At 47.0% G+C, this 26475-nt stretch overlaps 1 protein-coding gene across 2 annotated transcripts in view; it reads left to right on the top strand.

The window, feature by feature from the left end:
- MPP3 (MAGUK p55 scaffold protein 3) overlaps positions 1-26475 on the top strand; it is a 77148-nt gene that overhangs the window by 14695 nt on the left and 35978 nt on the right. For both annotated transcript variants that reach the window (XM_006125717.5, XM_006125715.5), the window contains exons 2-9: positions 4144-4252; positions 7203-7321; positions 9362-9439; positions 13013-13093; positions 18026-18163; positions 21223-21304; positions 23619-23704; positions 26231-26305. In XM_006125717.5, the coding sequence (XP_006125779.2) occupies positions 4228-4252; positions 7203-7321; positions 9362-9439; positions 13013-13093; positions 18026-18163; positions 21223-21304; positions 23619-23704; positions 26231-26305 (684 nt within the window). In that variant the 5' untranslated portion in view covers positions 4144-4227. The remainder of the gene's footprint in view (positions 1-4143; positions 4253-7202; positions 7322-9361; positions 9440-13012; positions 13094-18025; positions 18164-21222; positions 21305-23618; positions 23705-26230; positions 26306-26475) is intronic.

Genomic DNA, 26475 nt, shown 5'->3' with positions numbered 1-26475 from the left:
GGACTCCATGGACCCAACCTCCATGACTTGATCTCACTTCCCTTTAAACTCTGTTCTAGTTGTAGCCTTCACAGCCTCCTGCAGCAAGGAGTTCCACAGGTTAACTATTTGCTTTGTCAACAACAACAACTTTCTCTTACTAGTTTCAAGCCTGCTACCCAGTCCTTTCCTTTGGTGTCCTCTAGTCCTTCTTTATGGGAACTCAGGAAGAACTTTTCTGAATGCACCCTCTCCACCCAACCCCTGTTTTTACAGACCTCTATCCTGTCCCCCCTCCGTCTCCTCTTTTCTAAGCTGAACAGTCCCAGTCTCTGTAGCCTCTCTTCATCTGGGACCTGTTCCCAACCCCTGATCATGTTAGTTGCCCTCCCCTCTCCCAGCCTTTCTCTTCCCCTCTCCCACCTCCTTTTCCCAGTCTCCCCCAGTTTTTTTCAATAAAGACAGAGTCAATGTTGGAAGAAACGTTATCTTTATTTTGTACATCAAGAAGAAGGGGGGCTAGGGAAGGGTAAGTGGAAGGAGGTGAGGGAGGAATGGGGTACGAGCCCCCGATGGGGAGGACTGGGCTGGCTCTGCGGGCTTCTGGGGGTGGAAGCTCTCCTGCAGCCCCCCAATTACTCCCTCTCCCCAGATGGCAGCCTGCGGCAAGTGCAGCCGGGCTGATGGCCGAGTGGTGTGATGTGCCCAGTGTGGGCACTCAGGGCACTCCAAGCCAGAACTTCTTTGCAAGCGGGGCACCCCTTAGAACTGTGTGTCCGGGGTGGGGGTCGGGACCCTTTAAGCGCAGCCCTCGGCTAGCCTGAGACAGCATCTCCATGCTCTAAGTCCTCCTTTTATGCCCTGCCGGCACTGCTTCCGGCCATCCTTAAGCCCTGTTCAGAGTCCACTCAATGTGGACTTACTAGTTCGAACTAGCAAAACGCTAGTTCGAACTAGTTTTTAGTTCTAGATGCGTTAGTTCGAACTAGCTTAGTTCGAATTAACTAATTCGAACTAAGTTAGTTCGAACTAGCGCTGTAGTGTAGACGTACCCACAGTGAGGCTGCCCCAGTAGGGACCGCCTCCCCACGTCCCGACTGCAGCCTCCGCGCCCCTGGCTGCCCCTCGTGCTACTCACCCTGCTTCTGTGTGAGGGACTCTAGCGGGCGAGGCTCATTCGCGGCTGGGGGCGTGGCCTGACAGAATGCCGTGGCCCGGCGAGTAGGGGTTCACGGCCCACCGCTGGTCCATGGACCAGTGGTTGGGAACAGCTGGTCTAAGGAAATGAGATTCTGTGTAAGCTATGTCACATTCTTTCATGATGGTTCTTTGGGACCATGTGCTCGCCCAGTGCAAGGGATAGATATGGAGGTCAGACCCTGCCCTTGACAGTTTACAGTCTAGACGAGGCTTGTTCAACCAAAGCAATGGCAGGAAAGAACTTCCAGGGGGTGGGGGTGGGGGTAGGGGGCTTACACTGGGAGATGAGCTACGGTTAGAATTTTCCATAGCTCCGTAGAGCGGGGGCTTTCCCACGTTTTCTCTCATGCCCCAGTTGAAGAAAATTGTTGATGCTCCCGACCCAGCATAATTTGACTAGAGGGTGGGCTGCAAAGTGGGGGGTGTAAGAGGGGGTTCTGGTTTTGATGGGGAGGCTGCGGTCGGTCTGGGCTGGAGCTTATCTTGAGCAGTTCCTGGTCAGCGGTGCAGCGGGGGGCTAAAACGGCTTCCTGGCACCACAGACCAGGCTGCCCTCCAGAAGCAGCCGGCATCAGGTTCCCAGCCAATGGGAGGGCGGCGGAGCCCTGTGTGCTCTTCCCCCGCCCCCCCCCCCAGAGCTGGGCCTGTCGCCGGCCGCTTCTGGAGCACAGCACATTCTGTGGGGCCGGGACAGGCAGGAAGCTGATTCCCCCTTGCAGCCCTGCCCCTGACAGTCAATGACCCAGTAATGACCAATATGAAAACCACCGGTGTAGACTCCTGACTTTCTGGGCCCAACCCCCCTTAGCTAAACTCATAATTCTGACCCTCAGTTCACCCACTGTTAGGGTATGTCTACACTACCACCCTAGTTCAAACTAGGGTGGTTAATGTAGGCATTCGAAGTTGCAAATGAAGCCTGGGATTTAAATATCACCGTTCCATGAGGAGTAACGGTAGTTCAAATTAGCCTAATTCGAACTACCTACTCCGTGCCGCGTGTAGCCGCGGGCACGGAGTCCGCACTAACAGGGATTTAAAAATGGCGGCGCCCGGCAAGATGCAAATGAAGCCCGGGATATTTAAATCCTGGGCTTCATTTGGAACTTTGAATGCCTACATTAACCACCCTAGTTTGAACTAGGGTGGTAGTGTAGACATACCCTTAGTGTGAAAACTGACCGAATCAACTACTACACGATTAAATGATGTTTTAGTTCTGCCTATAGTCGTGAGCTTGAGAGAACTGAGATGTTGTCTTTGGTAATACCCAGGTGGACTAATTAGACAGTTCAAAGCCGAAAGAAATGCAAATACCATTCTGAAATCAGTATACAGAGAGTAAAGTCACTTCTATAAAACCCCCGGGAGATCTGACATTGCTAAACCAGCAAAGGCCACCAGGCAATAAGAAAATGAACTGTTTGAGGATGGATTAAGGAGGCGGGTGAGAGAATCTCTGTCACTGCACCAACTTCGGTTGGCGAGAGCGACAAGATTTCCAGCTGCATCTTGGAATGAAACATTGTGACCTGCCCATAATGACATGGCCAAATAAGACATGTATTGTGCAAAGAGTATAGGATTCAGGGCATTTTTCCTTAGCAGCCTTCGTGTGCTGTTGCCTGTTTCTCTGCAAAGCATGTTTTAATTCATTTTACAAGGGGAAAGTTCAAAGATTGTTTTAGAACCCACAATCAATTTGCAACTCTCAATAATGGTTGTTTTTTGTCTTGAATGGACAGGTACAGGTTGCACCTCTTTTAAACCGGAACTCTCTGGTCCGGCAACATCCATAGTCCGGAAGGACCATAGATGTTCCAAGGTCAGAGGGGGAGGGAGAAGCAGCTCAGCTGGGCTGCGGAAGGAGCCAGGAAACCCAGTTGAGGGGGCACAGTGGGGTGGAGGGGGTTGGCAACAGTGGGGCCAGAAATGACGTCCGCTGGTCTGGAAAATCCCTCATTCGGGACCAGTCAGGTCCCGAGTGTTTGCCCGGCTAGGGAGGTCCAACCTGTAGTATGGTCTCAAGAGGCAGAGTAAGTCTTTTAGTTGCTTTTTGAGACACTGTTCGCTCGTGAAAGAGGAAACGTAAGAGAGAAAAGAAGTACTGGGCGTATGATCGAGCCAGCCCCACTGCTCTGACTTGTGCTACCTTCTCCTTTGAGAGCCAGAAACAATCGATATTAATGAGCGTAGCGCCCGCTTATGCCTGGACCCAACACTGTTCCGACAGGACGCAAAACTGTGTATGTATGGTGCCATCTGCCACCTAGTGTTTAAGTCCCTCTACTCCCTATTGCATGCTTGTGCTCCCACTTCACCTGCTATGCCATGGGTAATAAAACGGCGGTGGTTAATCCCTGGTGGGCTGCTGCTGCTCTCTTTACCTGTGCCCCTGCAGGTACCGGCGATCGCAGTTCCCATTGGCTGCAGATCCCGGCCAATGGGAGCATTGGGAAGTGACGCGGACTGGGTCAGCACTTCCTGCAGCTCCCATTGGCCAGGAGCAGCAATCTGTAGCCTGTAGGAGCTGTGATCACCCGTACCTGCAGAGATGCAGGTAAATATAGCAGTGGGAGCCAGCCAGGGACTAGATCCGGTCTGTGGATCGGCATTTGCCCACCACTGTCCTAGCTAGTTATCAGTTTGCTTCTCTGTGGTATGTATTCCTGAAGGGCCTAAAATTGTGGACAAATAGGCAGAGGATCTGGAACAGGGAGGGAAATGGCTATTTTCTGGATTCTAGAGCATCCGACAGCTGTGCTGCATCTTGGCAAAAAGATATTCTGTTACCATTTAGACAGTCACAGAACTTCATTGCGTGTTGGACCCTGATCTTAGTTAGCCCAACCAACCAATTGAGGAAGGATGCACTAAGATGAGAAAGGCTAGCATTACATAGGATTCCAAAATAGCTGTATGTCCCAGATACTTGACCTCAGACGTGATCTTTGCTTATTTCAGGGCTGTCTCTGAATCGCAGTCCTGCAAGAAGAAAAACATTTTGGTTTAAGTGGCACATTTGTCACTAGCACTAAGACAAGAGCCATGCCCGTGCTCTCCGAAGATTCAGGTAATTGGTCTGCATGCTTTCAGTGTAAGAATGGTGACATTTTAGCATGGTCTCACACAGATACTATCTGTAGTTTAATTTGTTAGGGTGTGTCTACGCTGCACCTGTAGCTCAAAATGAGATATGCAATTTGAGCCATGCAAATTGCGCAGCTTATTTTGAGTTAATTTCGAAATAGCGGTGCTGTCTACACTGCGCTTATTTAGAAATAAATCGCTATTCCAAAATGTCCCTTGCTCCTCATGGAAGGAGGTTTACAGGGACGTTGGCATAGCGAGCCTGTTATATTTCAAAATAACGGGCGCACTCAAAAGTTGTGGAATAGTTATTTTGGAATACCTCCGGTATCCCAAAATAGCACTGCAGTACAGATGTAGCCTTAGAATTAAGATTGTACAAATCCATTACCTATCAATGCAAGTACTAAAAACCAAGGATATCCAGTCTGAGGCCTGGTCTGTACTTAACCTGGAAAGTCGAATTAAGATACACAACTCTAGCTATGTTAATTGCGTAGCTAGAGTCGATTTACCTTAATTCGATCTTCGGTGCTGTCTCCACAGTGAAAGTTGATGGGAGAAATGTTCCTGTTAACTTCCCTTATGCCTCGCATGGAGTAGGAGTTCCAGCGTTGATGGGAGCGCCGTCCGTATTTGATTTAGGGAGTCTTTACTAGACCCACTCAGTCAAACTCTGGAAGATCAACCACCGCAGCATGGAACTTCCAGGAAGTGAGTGGCCTGAATGAGGCTGGATAAAGCGTCAGATTTCAGGGGGAACATAGTCTGGTGACACGTGGGCTGTGTCTAGACTGGCAAGTTTTTCCGCAAAATCATCTGCTTTTGTGGAAAAACTTGCCAGCTGTCTACACTGGCCGCTTGAATTTCCTCAAGAACACTGACGATCTCATGTAAGATCATCATTGTTCTTGCGGAAATACTATGCTGCTCCCATTCGGGCAAAAGCCCTCTTGCGCAAATCATTTGTGCAAGAGGGCTAGTGTAGACAGCACAGTACTGTTTTGCGCAAAACAGCCCCGATGGCTAAAATGGCGATCGGGGATTTTTTGCGCAAAAGTGCGTCTAGATTGGCACGGACGCTTTTCCGCAAAAAGTGCTGTTGCGGAAAAGCGTCCGTGCCAATCTAGACGCTCTTTTCCGAAAATGCGAAAACTTTTCCGTTAAAAGCATTTCCGGAAAATCATGCCAGTGTAGACATAGCCATGGCATTTAGTAATCTAATCTGGTGGCGAGGGTCTGACTGGGACAAATAGGCCTGCCAGCATATGAATCATGAAGGCCTTACAGGAAATAGGTCTGTAGCTCTCTTGAGCGACTGCTGACTTGAATGCTAAGCTAGCTCTACGGGCCACACAGACATGCCAGCCGCCTGGGACCTTGAAACACTCACTACGAAACAAGGCAGCTTCTTCCCTGGGAGTCAACTCCATTGGCCAGATGCAGGGACGGGGGCAGATTGTCCAGCATCCTCCAGCTCCTGGGATTTAACCTGTGGCACTTCTTTCAGCTCCATTTCAGCTGGGTAGGGTTGCCAGATGGTTTAACCAAAAATGCCGAACACCCCTTTCCCCTCCCCCCCCCCCCAAAAAAAAAGAAAAGGGAAAAAAATTTGTTGAGGGGAAAAAAAAGAGGGAGACCAAAGCTGTTGAGCAACCCCCCCCCCCCAAACAACAAACAGCATGGCCCATTTAAGAAATGCTTTTGAGGCTTTTTGGCCGTAACAGGCTGCTGGTGGCCGTCCGCCATCTTGTCTTCCTGCTCTGGGCCAGACAGCTCCCCTGCAGAACCAGCTAAGCACCCGGGATTTTCAATACCGGACACCTGGCAACCCTACAGCTGGGAACGTTTTGCCTTCAGGCCACAGCGGTTGCGTAGGAAAGCACTCAGTGCCTAGCTGAGGTACTTGTGTGCAGCTGTTCAGTCATTGCAATTTGCAGCCAGTTTCCAAAGCGGTGAAGAGACTAAAATGAACAGCTCCCAAAGGGGAAAGACCTGGGGTTGGCTGATGGCCTTGGGTTCAGGGAAGAGGGCGAAACTTTGTGGGGTTCACAGGCTGAGATCGCCATTCTTCTGCATCCTCCATCCTGAAGGGCCGGGGACTCAGACAGCTCAGTCCTAGGGGCTAGGGAGAGGAAACCTGTAACATGGGGCAAGTTTATATAACGGTCAACCCTAACCTTTAACAGGAGGGGCTTACCAGTTATGGTTAACTGATGGGGCTGGAGCAGCCGCTCAGCTGCCATGTTTAATCGATTAACCAGTTAAACTTAACATTTAACTGGTTAACTAATTTAACGGGATTTTACATCCCTGGTAAGGAGTCCTGTATCCCCGACACTGGAGCAAATTAAATGCCTGCTACCAGAGAGTTTGGGTAATGGGTGGGTAGCGTCCCCCCCCCATGTGAAAGTTTAATAAAAGTTGTGACCTTCTGCTTAATTCCATGTATGTGTCTTTTTGCCGCTGTGTCCGCATCAACAAAATACAGACCTTCAGTAACCGTTTCTTTCCTCATTTACACTTCTAAATGCTGCCATGCAAGCAAGCGGGTTACTCTAGCATAGGTCCAAGTTAGCGACTGAAGATTTCAAAGAGATCTCTGTGTTATAGGAACCCAGAAAAACATCAGACAAAGGGAGCAACATTTCACTAGTCACATGACTTTTTACAAGTACGGAATCCGTGGATTCTGCTTTTGCATGATTTAACATGTGGAAAAGTCAAGTGAGATCTGCTGGCTAGGAAAGGAAATGAAAATCAAGAGCAATGATTGGACAGAAGCAACAAGTTTCGGTGTAACTTTAATTAGCAGAAGCACAATTTTATTGTGCTGGTCAAATAAAGTCAGTGTGTTGTTTATAACAGAGAGCAGATAAAGGATGCTTGTAATCCACCAAACTTTTGTTCTCTACATTTTGCAATTGATTTAGGATTGCATGAGACTTTGGCCCTGTTAACATCTCAGCTGAGGCCCGACTCAAATCACAAAGAAGAAATGGGATTCCTGAGAGATGTCTTCAGTGAAAAAAGTCTGAGTTACCTAATGAAGGTAAATATTTGTTTCACACAATTTCCTTTTCTTTGTGGCCAGGAATTCTTGGTGTTCTTAATTTCTTTTCTGTATTGTGTTACGAAGTCTAACTTTGTTTTTACACAGAAGAGCAAACTGAACAGGTACATTAAAGTTGCTTGACAAACATGATCAAGATCCTATGAAAATTCCTCTTTTCTATATTCTCAGGAATGAGATTTCTGCCTAGTTCTGAGGGAATGGCATTTTGAGGCTGGAGAAAGGTGCCATCACTAAGAATCAGAAGTCTCTGGTCACAAAATTGATTTTTTCATAGATACAATTGTTATTTTAACAATTTGGAGGGCTTTATTTTTACGTTTTCAGCACTCAGTAATGAAAACCTTTTGGAGTGCAATCATTTTAATTTCCCTTTAAAACAGGGAACTTTATTTTTACAAGACATCCTCCCATCTACAGAACCACCACCAGCAGCAAATATACGAGCAGGGACTATTCTGTTCTCAGCAGGGGTCGTTCATTAACACTTAAGATATTTGCCAAAAGAATATTCCCTTTTGATCTAAAAATCTGCATTATGGACTAATAAAAAGCATTCAGAAGTAGGGATGTGGTTATCCAATAAGCATCGCCATTAATGGGTGATGCTTACCGGGTAACGGTTAACGGTTACCTGGGAGCAACCCGCTGCCCGCTTGGGGGAGTCAGAAGTTTTGCACCGGGGGAGGAGTGCAGCAATGAGTGGTGGGGGAGGGCTGCCAGCTCCTAGCCCACACTGGCTCACAGCCTGGGAGTTGGCAGCCTTACATGGGGCCAGAAGCAGCCGGACTGGAGCGGCCCCTGTCTGCAGCATGGGGGCTGCTCCAGCCCAGTGAACTGGAATGGGTTTTCCTCACCCCCCAGCCTGGCCCGTTTAATCAGTTAACTGGTTAAACATGGGATTTTACATCCCTATTCAGAAGACCAATTTGGGGAGCAGCGCTATAGAATGAACAATAACAATGAACACCATAGAAATGCTAGAATGTCCCTGGAAGTCTTTTGCGGATTTGCCATCATCACTGCAGGGGGTGGTATGTGCACCAAAGCAGGGATTCGATCCTGCTATAAGTCTGATCAGTGAGATTGGAAAATGGGCACCACGTTCTAACACGCAGCCGTTGGCCCTTTGGCCTTAAGTAATCATCTAAGACACTAATCACGTTTTTCTCTCTCTTCCTCCAAGCTTCGCTGTGGGGGAGATTCTTTCAAAAAGTCAGAAGGGACTTAGGAGCGCAAGTTGAGCCTTGTGCTCCTGAAACCCTTCGGCACATTTGAAAATCTGCCCTGCGTTGGTTTCCTTCTCGATACTTCCTTTGGACATCGATCAGTGGTTCCCAAAGTGGTCTGCGAGCATCTTGCAGGTGGGCTGCGGGCTTGCAGCTCGCCCCCCTCGCCGCCCTGCAGTGGGTTAGCCCATGGTGGCGCGTCAGCTCCCTGCCCTCCCCCCACGAGGTTGGAGTGCCAACTCTGGCTTCCTGCTGCAGGGGTGGGGGTGAGCCTTGTGGGTCGGATTTGGCATGCAGGGGCAGGAAGTGGCTCCATTTGCCACCACTCCCCCTCCCCTGGATTGGGGGAATGGCAGCAAAGAAAATCACTTGCCTGGAGGCTTTCCCTGCTGCTCCTATTGGCCAGAATCATGGCCAATGGGAGCGGCAGGTGGCATGGAGCCAGATAAGCACCCCTCATTCCTCTCATGCCCAGATCCCGCACACCCACCCCACTCCAGCACCCTCCCTCTTGCCAATACCCCACTCCTGCACCCTGACTCCTGGCCAGACCCCCCACCCTCATCCCTTCCTGCACCCATTTTATCATCATGGCTGGCTGGCTGGAGGTCCGCAGAAAGGTCTGCAGTGAGCAGGGAGATCTACGGGGCCAAAAAGTTTGAGAACCACTGACCTAGATCCTTCTGGTTTCAGCAGTAGCTGTTTCAACTAATTAGCTGCAGTACATTGCTAATTAGTCCAGGAAGACTTGATCTTTGTAGTCACTTACCGGAAAGCACCTGTGTTTCAGATTCATGAAAAGCTCCGCCATTATGAAAGACAGAGCCCTACCCCTGTTTTACACAGTGCAGCAGCTTTAGCTGAGGATGTAAGTATGTTTAGTAATTTTTTTTGATATCATAGATTGTAAGTCTCATATTAAAGAACTGAAAGTCACCAACTGAAGATACTCGTACATGAACTGAACTAAAACAGTTTGATATCACACACATTTCTTGAAAGTTAAATCAGGTTTCTGCTGCTACACGTGAGTTTACAAGCTCCTAAATGAAGATTTGGACATAATTTACAACATGTGTGACTGTGGAATCCACTGCCAGGTATTACTGAGGCTGAGATATTAAGGATGAACAAAAATATCTTTAGTTATAACAGTAACTACTAGAAGATTTACCCGGCATTGCTTGGGTTCTTAATGCAAATAAGTGTTGTTTTTCTTCATTTAAATCATTGTTCTGGGGTGGAGCTGGGGATTTGGGATTCGGGATGCAGACTGCCCCAGGGAGAGAGGACAACCCCAGCCCTCTCTCACCGGAGCACCGTGGGGCCAGGTAAGAAGTGCCTGCAGCAGGCACAGCCAGGGGAAGGATACTCGTCCCCCTAGCTGGGGGACAGACAGACACACAGACAAATTCTCTGAAGTGTATAGTAGATTGCTGTCCCTTTCTCCACCTCTGCTCCCTGCTGGCCCAGTGGGGTTATAGCTGTCTCAGTCCCCGTGCCTGGCCCCTTGCTGCCCCCCTGTGGTCATTCTACAGTATAACTGTCCCTCCTATCAGACCTCTCCTATCAGACCCCTCCCTTTCTATTTTATGAGAAACAGTCGAATTCCAGGCACATCCCATTGTCCTGGCACAACCAAACCCTGACCTTGCTTTAAGTTATGGTAAGAGGAAGCTGCCGACGAAATTTGGTGGTCCTAGCTTTCACCGTTTAGGGGTTCTTGCACAATTGGACTCACCGACTGATGGACACACAGACAACCTCTTTAAAATATGTAGTCGATAGTCTACCAAACAAGCAACAGGTTTGGCAAGGAGATACATCATCAGATTTCAAGCTATAGACCAACCTCTAGCAGCAAACTTGTCCCTGGGGCAGATTATCTCAAGATTGCCTACTGTAGGCCAGTGTTGGCCACGGCCAGAGATAAGACACCAGATGCGATGAAGCCCTGGTCTGATCCAATCTGGCAAGTCCTGTGCCCCATTTTCCTGCTTTAGCTAATTGTATTGTCATCGACTTTTTACACTGAATTAGGGAAGTAAAGGAATAATCAAATAATTAAAAACTGAGATTTCCACACTTATGTTGTTAGCTTTGGGACATAAGCACCTTTTGAGTTCTGCTATTGTTTAGCAACTATATTTGATAATCTTACTTTATGTATACAGTAAGGGTATGTCTACGCTGTAAGGCTATTTCGGAATACCAGCGGTGTCTCAAACTAGCTACCTCGCGTCTTTTGAACATGTCCCCTATTGCAAAATATAGCAGACCCGCTATTTCCCCATCCCTGTAAACCTTGTTCCACGGGGGTTAAGGGATGTCTCGAAAGAGTGTGTTGTTTTGAAATTTGACACTGTGCAGACGCACCAAATTTTGAAATAGCCTATTTCTAAATAGAATCAAAATAAGATACGCAATTTGCGTAGTGCAAATTGCATGTCTTATTTCGAGCTAACGGTGCAGTGTAGATGAACCCTGAGTTGCACAGAACTCTTCCGGATTCCTTCCTGTTGTGTTCCCACTACATACACAGGTTGGAGCTACTAGTGAATAATATTGACCTTGTTGTCAGTTTCGTTTCCCTTGTCACGAGGCATATGGGCCAGTCTAGAGTTGTCCTTAGTGTTGTCCTGAGGAAAGAGACATGGTGTAAAAGGAGGATTTAAATCAGTCCTAGTATACAACCTAGAACAACCCGAAGGCTGCTCTAAGTTGTACCTGGCTGCCTGCAGGCTCAAAGAGGTGTTCTGGTATCTAGGGATTGGTGGGATATAGAGGCTACCATACCCTACCTTGACTCTATGCCACCTGATGGTTCCCATTCACAAAATGTGCCAATTCAACAGTTGTGGGATTTCAGTGATCCAATATAACCAGAGAACTGTGATTTACAATATAAAGGTAGGACTTCCGCTATCACAACTGAAATTACCTTGACGGAGTTGGTCTTCAGACAGCTCTTTCAAGTTCTTTGAAATTGATGAAAGGTTCTTTAGTAGCTCCGTGAAGTGCAACACTTCTTATTCTCCATATAGTCTTAAAACGTGCTAGGTATCTGACCCTTGCATTTAGAAATGTTAAGGGGGTTCACTAAACATTTTCAATTTATAAGTCTGAGTCTCTTTTTTACAGTTCAACATAACTTGTGCTCAAACATCACCATGATCAGCAGGTCACCGTGATGAGCACAGAGACACGTCACAGCCTACATATTTCTGGCTAAAAAACTTGTGAGGACGCATCTATACCCATTTTTAGCTAATCAGCAAGGTCATTCATTTTGAGTGATATATGAAGTTGGTCTCTAGGGGTGTGTCTAGACTACAGAGTTTTGTCGACTAAAGTGGACTTTTGTTGACAAAAGATACCTGCATCTACACTACCGCTGAGTTCTGTTGACATAACGTCGACAGAACTCAGCAGTTTTGTCGATGGCGGTAAACCTCATTCTACGAGGAATAACACCTTTTGTTGACAGAGTTCTGTTGACAGAAGGCGTTATTGCATCTACACTGTCCTTTGTGTCTGCACTCTCATGTCGCCAAAGCAAGCCGCTTTGTCGACAGAACTGGATGTAGTCTAGACACTCTTTGTTGACAGAAGCTTTGTCGACTGCATCTGTCGACAAAGTCTCTGTCAACAAAAGCCTGTAGTCTAGACGTACTCTTGGGGATGTCATCACAGACTGGATGGCCTGGAAATACACAGAGTGTCAGATGTCCATGACAACGCATGGCTACATCTACACTGGCATGATTTTGCGCAAATACTTTTAACGCAAGAGTTTTTGCGTTAAAGTATTTGCGCAAGAGAGCGTCTACACTGGCATGTGCCTTTGTGCAAGAGATGTGCTTTTGCGCAAAAGCATCCGTGCCATTTTAGCCATCGGGCTTTCTTGCGCAAGAAATTAACATTGCCTGTCTACACTGGCCTCTTGCCCAAGAACAGTTGCGCAAGAGGGCTTATCTCTGAGTGGGAGCGTCAGAGTATTTGCGCAAGAAGCACTGATTTCCTACATTAGAACGTCAGTGTTCTTGCGCAAGTACTCACGGCCAGTGTAGACAGGTGGCAAGATTTTGCGCAAAAGCAGCCGCTTTTGTGCAAAATATTGCCAATGTAGACACAGCCTATTAGTAAAGGCTAGTTGATCAACTTAGAGTTTGGCGTTACTGTATTTGTGTAGGGTGTACATTTCAAGGCTTCAATTTCTGTCTACCTTCAAGCACTACTAATAATATACATGACAATAAAGCCAGTTAGAAGCACTCCTACCTTTCAGGATGCATGCATATTTTCTTGAAATTGCCTTGAAATGTGTATTTCAATTGCTATTGCTTCTTTGAAGCAAGGCACAGAAATTAACCAACGTTGATCAGAAAATCCAGTTGCAAATGTATTGCCTCCTTCTGTTTTTTTGTTAATACTTTTTAAGGTAATGGAAGAGTTGCAGTCGACACCTGTGAATAATGAAGAAAAAGAACTGCTTCAGCTATTGTCAACACCACATCTTAGGGTAAAACACATACTCCAAAGCACTGCATTTCCCAGACCGAAAACATTGTGAAGGGTTGTGGGGTTGGGGCAGGGGGACCCTGCTTTATATGCATCTTAAAGGCTGCAGGACTGGAGTTCTAGTCCTATACCTTTTAAGAGATGTGCAGAATCTGTCTCCTCCTGCAGATGGAAGAGACAAGAGGTTTGCTCCTAATGCAGAAAAGCTCCATTATCTTAGAATCATAGACTCCTAGGGCTGAAAGAGATCTCAGGAGTCATCAAGTCCAAAGCAGGACCAACCCCATCTCAATCATCCCAGCCAGGGCTTTGTCAAGCGGGGACTTAAAAACCTCTAGGGATGGAGATTCCACCACCTCCTTAGGGAACCCATCCCAGTGCTTCATCCTCCTCCTAGTGAAGTATTTTTTTCTAATATCCAACCTAAATCTCCCCCACTGTAACTTGAAACCATTGCTTCTTGTTCTGCCATCTGCCACTCCTAAGAACAGCCTCTCTCCTTCCTCTTTGCAGCCTCCCTTCAGGGAGTTGAAGGCTGCTCTCAAATCCCCCCTCACTCTTCTCTGCTGTAGACTAAATAAAACCAAATCCCTCAGCTTCTCCTCATAGGTCACGTGCTCCAGCCCCCTCATCATTTTGGTTGCCCTCCGCTGGACCCTCTCCAATGCGTCCACATCCTTTCTGTAGTGGGGGGCCCAGAACTGGACGCAGTACTCCAGATGTGGCCTCACCAGAGCCAAATAAAGGGGAATAATAATTTCTCTAGATCTGCTGGCAGTGTTCCTCCTAATGCACCCTAATAGGCCATTAGTCTTCTTGGCTACAAGGGCGCACTGTTGACTCATATCCAGCTTCTCATCCCCCGGAATCCCCAGGTCCTTTTCTGCAGAACTGCTACTTAGCCAGTCAGTCCCCAGCCTGTAACAATGCTTGGGATTCATCCGTTCCAAGTGCAGGACTCTGCACTTGTCCTTGTTGAACCTCATCAGATTTTTTTTGGCCCAATCCTCAAATTTGTCGAGGTCACTCTGGACCCCATCCCTACCCTCCAACGTATCTACCTTTCTTCCTAGCTTAGTGTCCTCCACAAACTTGCTGAGGATGCAATCCATCCCCTCGTCCAGGTCATCAATAAAGATGTTGAACAAATCCGGCCCTAGAACTGATTCATGGGGCACGCCACTTGAAAACCAGACACCGAGCTGTTGATCACTATCCGTTGGGCCCGACAATCTGGCCAGCTTTCTATCCACTTTGCAGTGCATTCATCCAATCTTTACTTCCTTTACTTGCTGGCAAGAATATTGTGGAAGACCGTATCAAAAGCTTTGCTAAAGTCAAGGTATATCACATTCACTGACTTCCCCAAGTCCATAGAGTGAGCTTGCCGTTTGATTTATTTTCTAAGCAATGAGTAGTCCTGTAGCACCTTAAAGACTAACAAAAGTATATATATATATATATATATATATATATATATATATATATATATATATATATATATATATATATATATATATAGTATCGTGAGCTTTTGTGGGCGAAACCTACTTCCTCAGGTGAGCAGAGTGGAGAAAAAAGGGGGGACCCTCCCAATTTATAACAGAAAAAGGCAGAGGGGGAAAAAGTACCTGTCAATTGTCGTACCAGTGCCAATGAGGCTAACTAACTGGTCTGGAAGTGTCCCGTACTTAGCTTTTGATGTCAATTGGGTGTTGCATGTAAGGAAAACAGGTTATATTTTCAGCCCATCCAGCCCATCTTTGTTTGAGCCATGAGAGAGAGTGTCAGATTTGCATATGAAGGCCAATTCTGCACTTTCACTAAACACATGGGGTATGTCTACACTACCCCGCTAGTTCGAACTAGGAGGGTAGTGTAGACATACCCATGGTGTCCAACACACTAACCACTAGCCGCATGTGGCTATTTGGCTGGTTGAGTGTGGCTAGCTGGCTCACAAAATTATTTACGTTTTCAGAATAACGTGGCCAGCTCTCAACAGCAGTAGCTACTGTAGTGACTACTGCTTCATAACTGATTGGACACCCCAGCTCTAAACCAATCACAGAGAAAGTTCATGATACTACGTATGTTCATCTCTAAGGTGCCACAGGACTACTCGTTGTTTTTTAAAGTTACAGACTAACGTGGCTACCCCACCGAGACTTTATTTTCTAAGGTGGGAGAAGAGTTCTTTGTCTCCATTTCATTGCCTTTCACTAACCCCTCACTATAATTCATCCCCACCACATGACCTCTTAGGTCTGAATCCCATTTGGCTTCACTTTGGTAATCCAAGGAGATGATTCTGGTTTATGGCTGTTCTGAAGAATGTATTTTAACTCCTCTTGGCTCAGTCGCTGTGGGAGAAAATAAATTAGATCACCAGAGCCCATGTGCCATTAGGGAGGGCCTATTTAAAATCTTTGTTACTTTGAGCAACACAAAATGCGAGCAACAAAACGTTGCCTCTGTGCAATTAGCCCTTGAGTAGGTTAGTGAAGTAAACTTTTACCATTTGTTTTGTTTTTCACAGAGTTGCAAACATGGTAACAAGGGAGGTTTAGGTTGGACACGAGGAAAACTTTCCAAACTGTCAGGGTAGTTAAACGCTGGAATAAATTGCCTAGGGAAGTTGTGGAATCATTGGAGATATTTAAGAGCAGGTTGGATAGGCATCTGTCGGGGATGATCTAGACCAGTGGTGCTCAACCTTTTTTAATTCACAAACATTTTGGTTGGGGGGGCGGGGAGAAACCCCTGCCGGCCAGAACATTTTGTTGTGGTTCCTTTAATTTCAAGGATTGAAATTTAATTTTCTACGGATTGTGCACCTCTGATCTAGACTAGTGGTACCAAACCTTTTTGAGCATACAGACCGCTTTTCAATCTATTACAATTTCACAGACCCCTCTCCTTGGGGCAGGAAAAAAAAGAAAAGGAAAAGAAAAGTAAGTGGTGGGCCAAGTCCTTATTTTTAAACTTTTCACCGACCCCCTGCAGTACCGTAGTGGACCACCAGGGGTCTGCGGACGACCGGTAGGGTACCACTGATCTAGCAGGTGCTTGGTCCTGCTACGAGGGCAGGGACTGGACTTGATGACCTCTTGAGGTCCCTTCTAGTTCTAATGTTCTGTGAACTCTAGAAATAAGAAGAATTTCCTGGTCACTTCTCTGTTTGGGTTTCTGTTATCCAAGAACCAGTTCTCCAGTTTCCTTCAGTTTGTTGGAAAAGTTATGTTAAAGGCCCAGATGTAACATACTAATGTTGAGGGGATTTTTTTTTTTAGTGGATTTTATTTGTCTGCTCCATAATCAAAGGATAGCAGTAATTACATATTATAAATACAGAGTTTGCACTTACAGAGCACATTCCCTTTCAGGATTCCAAAATGTTTGACAAATGTGAACTCAGTTGGACTGCTTTGAGAGCTAGTCGAGACCTTTTGGGCCAGAAATCAGAATGTAGCAAACTAGATGTAAATCTTTTCACTAAACAACTGGTTTAAAACATCTCTCAGAGCAAAGCGAATCCAAAAATCAAACTAAGGCACTTGTTCCAGACAGTGTTGTTGTTTCATATGTTATTGAAAGTTAAATTTAAAAATATAAAGAAAATGTCATCACAAAATGTAAGATTATAATATATGAGTAGACTTCCCATAAGATTTTCTGGCTGGTTGTCATCTAAGCTTCCAATATCCCTTATTGATGGAAGGCAAACAGTGTAAGGCAGTCTTTCAGATTTCTTTTCTCTCATGCTAAATACTTCTGTGGCTAAACCACTGGAGGGAAAAACAAATTCAAAGTGTAAAGTGCCTGGCCTGCAAAAATACAAAGTGTTAATATACATAGAAATCTGCCTTGTGCAGACACATTTAAAGGGTGACTTGAAGAGGCAGCTAAATGCATTTTTTGTCATCCCTCACTTTCACTTAGGTTATGTCTACTCTCGCAAGACTTGGTGACAAAAGTACTGTTGACATGCAAAAGTCACCCAAAATGAAAATCGGTTAAACCAATCTTTCCGCCTCCCATTGTCGACATTTTGTGGCCGTATTGTAGCTCCCCTGTTGATAGAGCAAAGCAGTGTGGGTAAGCATCCCACAGTGCAGTGTTGTGGGAAAGCAGACCTGATCCCTGCGCTTCTTGGGATGTCCTCATAGCTCTGTGAGCTCTCCATGCTGAGGAAAGTCAAAGCAGCACAGCAAGTCTCTCCAGCTCTCCCTCGGCGGCAGCAGCCGCCTGCCTGCCTGCCGCTGTGTTCCTAGCAGGGCAGAACAGAAACATCCTAATGATTTGCTCTTTGTTCCCCAAACAGGGCAGATCATTCAGCTGTGAGATACTTCTCAGAGCTTTGAAAGGGGAGAGGCACATTCAGGGCAGCAGAGTTCACAAAACACTGAGCACAGCCACCAGGGCAGACATTGTGAGATACAAGTGGAAGCCAGTTCTCTCGACAAAACAAACAGCAGAGTCCACACTGGCTCTTTGTTGACTATAAAAGGACAAAAGTCACACGATAGTGTAAACACTCAAAACGTGGCACTATAGACAAGGCCTTTGCACACAATCCTGTTCCTACTAATGTCCATAAGACGACTCCCACTGATTTTAGCATCAGGCCCTTAAAGATGAAAGAAAAAGGAAATACTTAGGATTCCCTCATTGGGAATGCAGGTGTCTTTTAAAAGCAAATTGGATCCTTCCTTCCTTTTTCACCAACACACGTAGAGCAGAAATTCATGACATTGGCTGTTAGACAAGAGGTAGTTTATGCTCCCCAAGAAAATAATTGATGGCTTGTCACCAAAGTGGATGGGCTCTTTTCGCACTGGCTCTGATCTCTGGAAGAAGCGAAACGGCGTCCTCCTCAATTTTGCCAGAACTATTTTAATCTCTTGTTTTTGGTTTTTTTCCCCTCGTATAGGCGATGCTTGTAGTACATGATACCGTTGCCCAGAAAAACTTTGACCCGGTTCTGCCACCTCTGCCTGACAATTTTGATGATGATTTCGATGAAGAATCCGTGAAAATTGTCCGTCTGGTGAAGAACAAAGAGCCTTTGGTGTGTATCAGGTAGCCCGTCGATAGCCAGTGAGCAGTCTCGACGCTGCAGAGTCCGTGCATGACAGACCCTACTACTGGGAGTAGCAGTAGTAGTGCAGGCACAGAGCCGTGCTGAAGCTAGTAGAGTGAAGACACTCCTGAACCCGGTCGGTCTGACCCTGGGCATAGCCCTACAGGGTTCTGTGTTTGCCTGAGCAAAGTGTCTGCCATTTTTAGCACTGAAATGCCCCACTGCGGAAGTCTTTCCCCAGCACAAGGAAAGGCTCCTGCAATGGGGAGCTGTGGAGGCCTTTTTCTGTCGGAGGGAAAGATGCTGCTCCAGTATGCTCTGTGGCAGGAGCCCAGGCCCATCCTGAGGGGAGCGCAGGGCACGGGGGAGCCCCCTTTGCCTCCAGCCACAGGCCCCACCTTCCCCTGAGCAACACAGCCCCGGGGGCATATGGGGACCTGGTGCAGCAGCAGCAGGAGTTGTCTCTCCCCCATTCACCATGCGGGCAGCAGGAGCCCCACCATGATGCCTTCTCCCAGCCCAGTGTATGCGGCTTCTCAGCAGTGGTGGGAAGCAACATGCCTCAGTCTCAAAGTGCCCGGGTTCCCGCTGTGAAGGAGCAGGGCACGATGGGCTGGGAGGAGCAGGCTGCTGGGCCGTGCTGGCTCCTGCTGCCTGTGTGGTGAGTGGGGGGCGGAAGGTGACTTCTGCTGCCGTGGCGACAGGCCCCCATAATCCTCCGGGTCTGTCCTGTCCATAAGATGGTTGGGGCCCCCAAGGTGCTGGGTCTGGGGTGGCCGCTCTGATTCATCCAATGGATGGGCTGGCTCTGCAGAAGCCCGAAAGCTCTGGCAGCCCCTCCCCACTGCTGTCCAGTATCTTTCTGCAGCAGGAGTTTTCCGCTGAGGTGAGAAAACAGGAGTGACTCCCATTGGAAGCAAAGAAAGGCTGCACCGTACCACTCACGTTTACATGGCGCACGCCGCTATTGGGCATCTCCTGAGGTGTCTGTGAGGCTGTGCTCCTATGAACCTGCCTGATTCCGGGGACTTGGGCACATACAGCTGAAAATGCATAGCACGCTCTTTCCGCTTTCCTCATTTCCAGAAAGCGTTCATTCCGCAAGTCCTTGTATCCTGGCGCTTACCCGGTGTCGGGTCCCACTAAGTATTTCAACTTGAATTGTTTTCTTCTTTAACAAATAAAAACAAAAACCAACACAAAACATCAGGCGATTCCGTTGAAAAAATGCTACTGGAAGTCCAGAAGCCAAAGCAAAGGTTATGCGTGCCGTATCAATTTGGTCCCCTTGTGCTTCTGTGTTACAACAGTCTTCAGTTATACCCTATTTCCCCAGTACAGTTTTCTACAGTTTGGTAGGGTGTATCTTGTAAGAGGCGCATTGATTGAGGCAGGGGGTCTATCTTAAATTTAAGAAAATGTATGGTACAGTTTTCACAGATTTCCAAACTACCCTGGCTTTTGTTAAGGTTAAGCACGTTTCATAACAGAGGTAAGTATCCTCAATAATCCATACAAATGGATTGTAGTAAAATGCTCAGAATAACATTACTTTTTTTTTACTGTAAGATCATTAAGAATCATAGAATCCCAGGGCTGGAAGAGACCTCAGGAGTCATCGAGTCCAACCCCCTGCCCAAAGCAGGACCAACCCCAACTAAATCAACCCGGCCAGGGCTTTGCCAAGCCGGGACTTAAAAACCTCTAGGGATGGAGAATCCACCCCCTCCCTAGAGAACCCACCCCAGTGCTTCACCACTCTCCTAGGGAAAGAGTTTTTCCTAATATCCAACCTAGACCTCCCTCACTGCAATTTGAGACCATTGCTCCTTGCTCTGCCATCTCTCACTACTGAGAACAGCCTCTCTGCATCCTCTTTGGAACCTCCCTTCAGGAAGCTGAAGGCTGCTCTCAAATCCCCCCCTCACTCTTCTCTTCTGCAGACTAAATAAGCCCAAATCCCTCAGCCTCTCCTCGTAGGTCATATGCTCCAGCCCCCTCATCATTTTGTTACCGTCTGCTGGACCTTCTCCAATGCGTCCACATCCTTTCTTCAGCAGGGGGCTTAGAACTGGACACAGTACTCCAGATGTGACCTCACCAGTGCTGAATAAAGGGGAATAATCACTTCCCTAGATCTACTGGAAATGTACCCTAAGATGCCATTAGCCTGCTTGGCTACAAAGACGCATTGTTGACTCATATCCAGCTTCTCATCCACTGTAATCCCCAGGTCCTTTTCTGCTGAGCTGCTGCTTAGCCTGTCGGTCCCCAGCCTGTAACAGTGCTTGGGATTCTTCCGTCCATAAAATTGTGGAACGGAAAGGACCTTGAGGGGTCATCTAGTCTAGCTCCCTATACACAATACAGGACTTATCATCCCTGACAGGTGTGTGTCTAACTTGCTCTTAAAAATCTCCCTGATGGACATTCTACAACCTCCCTGGGCTGTTTGTTCCCACACTTAACTATCTTGACAGCTAGGACGTTTTTTCTAATGTCCAACCTAAACTGCTTATTGCTTCTCGTCCTATCCTCAGGGGTCAAGGAGAACAATTTTTCTCCTTCCTCTTTGTTACACCCTTTTAGGTACTGGAGAACTGTTACGTCTTCCCCCAGTCTTCTCTTGTCCAGACTGAACCAGCCTAATTTTTTTCAATTTTCCTTCCTATGTCACATTTTCTAGGCTTTTAATCATTTTTGTTACTCTTCTCTGGAGTTCCTCCAGTTCAACCGCCTCTTTCCTGAGTGTGGCACCCATAACAGGACACTAGACTCCAGTTGAGACCTAATCTACGTAGAGTATAGTGTGGAAGAAGGGATTGCACATGTATTTACCCGTTTGATTAACACATAAAACCGTGCCCATGCACATATTGGGTTGATGGCAAAATTAGTTAAGCAGGAAGACAAAATGTACTCACCGTCTTCCCGCTAGGAAAAGAACACATTCCGTCTTTCAGAATTCATATCCGTTTTTTCATTGTTTCACTGTTCAGTGTGCTCTGGGTAAGTGCTTCATTTTGGTTTATTTATGTATCTTTCAGGGAGCCACCATCAGAAGGGATGAGCAAACAGGGGCTGTGATTGTAGCGAGAATCATGAGAGGTGGGGCAGCTGACCGCAGTGGTAGGTTTCAGAATACAAGCCATTTCAGTATACAATGGACATACTCCTCGGTAAAACTTGTACCAGGTTATAACAACGAAAAACTAGGGTGAGGCCGCAGCAAAGCCAGCTGTTTGAATACTGACATTTGCCAGCTGGCTAAGTAATGCTTACACGGCACATCTCCAGTCTCCACGGGGTTGATTCTTAATATATCTGACCTTGCACTTCTTGGAGGCAGCTGCATTCGAATTTATTAACTGAGCTTGAATTGAGCTTGCGTGGGGATATTTAGATCTACAGAACAAAGTATTGAAGTGTCATTAATGTTGGCTATAATTTGTCCTTCTTAATACAGTGGTAATATAATCCCAATGCTAATGCATGACTGTGATGAAGAAAGATTAGTACATTTCCGCTTTCTTCTAGTCTCTTATTAGCATTTTTCATTTGAAAATAATCTGATACGAAGTTTATTGTGATGGGGCCTAAACCAGTGCTATTAGCATTTCCACTTGACATCAACAATGTGCCTTTTTAATCAGATTCTCTAATAATATGGACAATAGGATACAAACTGCCAATAGAATGAGGAAGACTAGTCTCAAACTCCAAATTAATTTTAAAAAAGTTGCAAGAAGGTCCCTCCCTCCCCTTTCAACCCAGAACCTTGGGGTGCTTTGTGCTCCTAATACTGGTGATCTAACACACTAGGGCTACTGTCCTGACCCTTTTCAAAGGTCTCTTTATAGTAGCTTTTTGTCACGATATTAGATTGAAATAAGAGTGTCTATCAAGCTGTCCTATTAGTACTAACTTTAGGCATAGCTACATTTTTGGGAAGATTGTTGCTCTTCTTCCGGTGTTTGATTTAGTGGGTCTGGTAAGGACCGGCTTAATCAAAAGCTGAGGGTACCCCTTCATCAACCCTGGAGGTGGGGCCGCCTCAGAAAATCGATGCCAGGTGCATCAACTCCAGCTACACAATTCACGTAGCTGGAGTTGTGTTTCTTGCATCGATTTTTCTCCATTGGTGTAGACCTGGCCTAAGTCTTCCTGTCAAAGGTAAAGGTCAGTGAAGAAATAAGGTGGTCTGTAATTTACATAAATTGGTAAGACATCCTTTAAGCTGACCCATAGTGACTGTAAGCCGTAGCATTCTGTGCAGAACTTCTCACGGATATCTGAGAATTCCACGTCAGAGCAGATGGCGAGAGAGAGATTCCTCTGATACGAATGTGAGCTGCTGGCTGTTTATTTCACTGTGACGTTCTAGTATGGTCAGTAACTTGTACTGATGTTACTAGGAGTACAAAACTGGACAGTGTGAGCAAGCTTCAAACCTATATGGTTTGCTCTAGGGCAGCAATTCTCAAACTTTTTTCCTTATGACCCAGTTGAAGAAAATGACGAGGAGTCCTGTGGCACCTTATAGACTAACTGAAGTGTAGGAGCATAAGCTTTCGTGGGCAAAGACCCACTTCGTCAGATGCATGTCATGACATGCATCTGACGAAGTGGGTCTTTGCCCACGAAAGCTTATGCTCCTACACTTCAGTTAGTCTATAAGGTGCCACAGGACTCCTCGTTGCTTTTGCAGATTCAGACTAACACGGTTACCCCTCTGATACTTGAAGAAAATGGTTGATGCCAACAGAATTTGACTGGGCCAAGCCCAGGCAGGGGATTCAGTTTCAGATACAGGTGCAGGGAGGTTCTGAAACAGCTTGGTAAAAATGGTCCTTCACGGCAGTTCTATTGCACCGAGCCTGTGGGTAGATGCTGAACTTCTGACCGTTACTGTTGGGCACGTGGGTTGCCAGGTGTCCTCTCTCTCTCCCCATTGCCATATTAAGTGGTTATGGTTCATTGCTGAAAAGTGCCAAGTCTTGTGTGGGCAGGAGACTGAGAGATGCATTGTTGGTAGAGCCTGGGGGGTCAGCAGCTTCTGCAGCTCCCCCCCCCGGGCAAAGTGTGTGTGGGGAGCCAGTTCCACACCCCCAGAAGGGGTGGAGCTTCAGGAGGAAGGGGAGGGGGCTGTGGGTAGCCAGCCCTCCCTCACCCCATCCCTTAGAGCTGTGCAGAGTGGCGCAGTGCTCCAGTGGCTATTTAAAGGGGCCCAGGGCTTCAGCTGCTGCCACTGCCATAGTAGCAGAGGCCAGGAGCCCCAGTCCCCTTTAAATCACCAGGCCCTGAGGCAACTGCCCCCTGTTGGCCACCCTGGGTAAAGGAATACAGGACTAGTATGGTACAAACAGTTAAAAAGGGCGTGAGTCGTAAGTGACCAGCAACTTAACAGGCTGAGAGTTAAACTAATCAGTTATGTTGTTTTTAGGTCTGGTCCACGTTGGAGATGAGCTGAAAGAAGTCAATGGGATTGCTGTGCTTCATAAACGGCCGGAAGAAATTAGTCAGATTTTGGTCTGTTTTTATTTTTTTACGTTGAGATCTATTTTTATCACCAGGTTGGCTTGTTCAAGCAGTAGATCAGTGACCCTGCGCCCTCAGTGCATAATATTACACAGGTGTAACTGGGGAAAAGCTTGGGCGCTCGTTACATTGTGCTCTGTTTATCCATTGAGTGTTTAACGTTCAGCTTTAAAGTTGCATGAAACTTTGAGCTTGATGCTGAGTAGGACAAATATAATACACAGAAGTTATCTCAGGATCCAAGGGTTGGAAGAGACCTAAGAACGTCTTCGAGTCCAAAACCCTGCCCTCAGCAGGACCAACCCCAGTTAAATCATCCCAGCCAGGGCTTTGTCAAGTCGGGACTTAAAAACCTCTAGGGCTGGAGATTCCACTGCCTCCCTAGGGAACCCATCCCAGTGCTTCCCCACCCTCCTAGGGAAACTGATTTGCTGAATATCTATGGTTCTGACTAAGAACTTTGCTTTCATGTTTGTTTATAACAGGAAAATTGCAGATTTAAAAAAAAAAACATGTATCTTTAAAATATTTGCAGTGTATTCTAGGGATATAAAATCCCATTTAAGCAGTTAAGTGGCTAGGTGTTATGTTTAACTGGTTAACAGCTTAAATGGGGTGGTGGAGGGACGCTCACCTAGTGCCCCCCACACCTATGGTGTGGCAGGCTGCTCCAGCCAGGCTGTGCCGCTGCACCTGGGGATTACTTTGGCCAGGCTTGAAGGCCTGTTGTAGGCCGAGGACTGGCCCAGATGGGCTGGTGGAGGGTTGTTCCAGCTCAGCTGGGCCACTGGTTAACCATTGATATCCCTAGCGAATTCATGATGTGGTGTGCTAGGGAGCTGAAAGAAGCCTCATGTCAGAGACATGGGCCTTACCTACATGACTGCACAGCTGCAGACCTCCTTCCTTACCCCCTGTGGCATCTCACTTTCATGCTTAAAGCCCCACTCAGACCCTCACCTTCCCAACCCTGCTCAGGTCTGCCCCTTCACGCCTCTGCTCGTCCCAACAGGGCCCTGCCCCCACGTGAACGTTCCCTCCCCCCATTTCCTACCCCCTCTTGTGCCTTGGCTCCTCATAGTCTGAGGAATGAAGCTGATGGGTCTGGGAGGCAGGTTAGTTCTGGATGAGCCAACTCGGTTTCGGAGCAAAACGGGTATGCCGACTAAGGGGAATAGCGGCGTTTCACTTTGCCATTTCACGAGTGGCTCGTAGAGAGACGTTGAAGGTGGAATCTCTGGGCCAGTGAAGTGATGAGTTTTGGACACTGGATATTTAACGAGATGAGCCCTGAAAAATATGTAGAAAACAAGACAAAACCTTTTCAAGCGCTCCTTTTTGAATTTTATTTGCCAAATACAGTCAGCTGGAAGATTGACCTGACTTGGTTCGGGTCCTGAACTCAATTAATGTTTGTTTTTTTGGAAAGGGAAATGAAAATGCCCGTACTTCATTGGAATCTCTGCTCTGAGGTAGGGCTGGGGGCTTTACTAGGCAGGCTGCCCCCGAGGGAGAGAGCTACCCCAGCTTTCTCTCACCACTGCAGCTTGGGGCCAGGTGAGAAGCGCCTCTCCATGGCCACTGCAGCTCCAGCGGGCACAGCTGGGGAATGGATGCATGTGTCGCACCTGAGGCAGGTCCAGGTTCATCTGCCTCCTGTGCTCCCCAGCCAGAGGGAGGAATTGAGGAATGCAGCAAACTCTGCACTTTCCCCTCGCTCCCTGGCGAAGGGGACCAGCCCACGATGTTCCCATATGAATGTGTGTGTGGGAGGGAGCTTCAGTTCCCCTCTCACCCTCCTTAAAAGGCAGCTGGGGTGTGGGAGGCTCGGAGCTAGGGCAGTCCCAACTGGTGATTCTGTCTCTTTTCTCTATGGTTTTAGGAGCAGCAATCCCATTCTAGGCATATCCTATTTTCCTGGTGTAACCGCCACCGGGCAGATTTGAACCTGTAACCCACACACTGCTTCACCCTGGCACAACCAAACCCTGACCTTGCATTATGATAAGAGGAAGCCGTATACTGAATTTGATGGGCCTAGTTCTTCCTGTTTAGGAGGAGTTCTTGAACAAATAGCCAGATAGACAGACAGACTCTCTCAAATAGATAGTAGCTTTTGTACTTAAAAAAAGACACAGTTGTATTATTCTGTGAGCCGTGAGTTAGGTCCACATTGACAAATGAATGTAATCATGAACTGTGGAGTGAGATTTTAGTGCAAGCCTCAATACGGGCCTAGCTTTGGAATCGCTATACCTGACTCCATCATGAGGATACCGCACAGGGTAACACATACAAAGTATAAAAAGGAACAAAGCACACACTTGACAATTGGCATCATGGTAACCACCTTAAAGCTAATCGTGGCTGTTCAAAGTTGAGTGCCGTGGTTTGGCATGTGAAGGCTGAGCTGATCAGACAATTCACCCGCGCTAGAAACTAAACGGGAGTATTCTGCAGCATTTCTGTGCACTGTTTCAATTGCAATAAATGTATTTTTCTTTTTTTTCCCTCCAGGCTCAATCTCAGGGTTCAATCACATTAAAAATAATTCCTGCCATCAAAGAAGAAGATCGCCTGAAGGACAGCAAGGTACGCATCCGGTGGCAACACTGCAACCCGTGTTTTGTAAATCTGAGGTGTAGTTCTGCCATTCTTGTGCGTGGAAGGTGCTCGCTGATTTCAGTGGGGTGTCACATGTGCCGAAAGAGGCCCTACATTGATTGGTATCTAAAGGAATGATAAACCTCTCGGAAAGAAAA

Source organism: Pelodiscus sinensis, chromosome 29, assembly GCF_052426305.1.
Source record: "Pelodiscus sinensis isolate ZL-2025 chromosome 29, ASM5242630v1, whole genome shotgun sequence".
Classification (NCBI taxonomy): domain Eukaryota; kingdom Metazoa; phylum Chordata; order Testudines; family Trionychidae; genus Pelodiscus; species Pelodiscus sinensis.
Note: the sequence above shows the minus strand (reverse complement) of the source record. Positions and strands in the feature narration are given on the sequence as shown.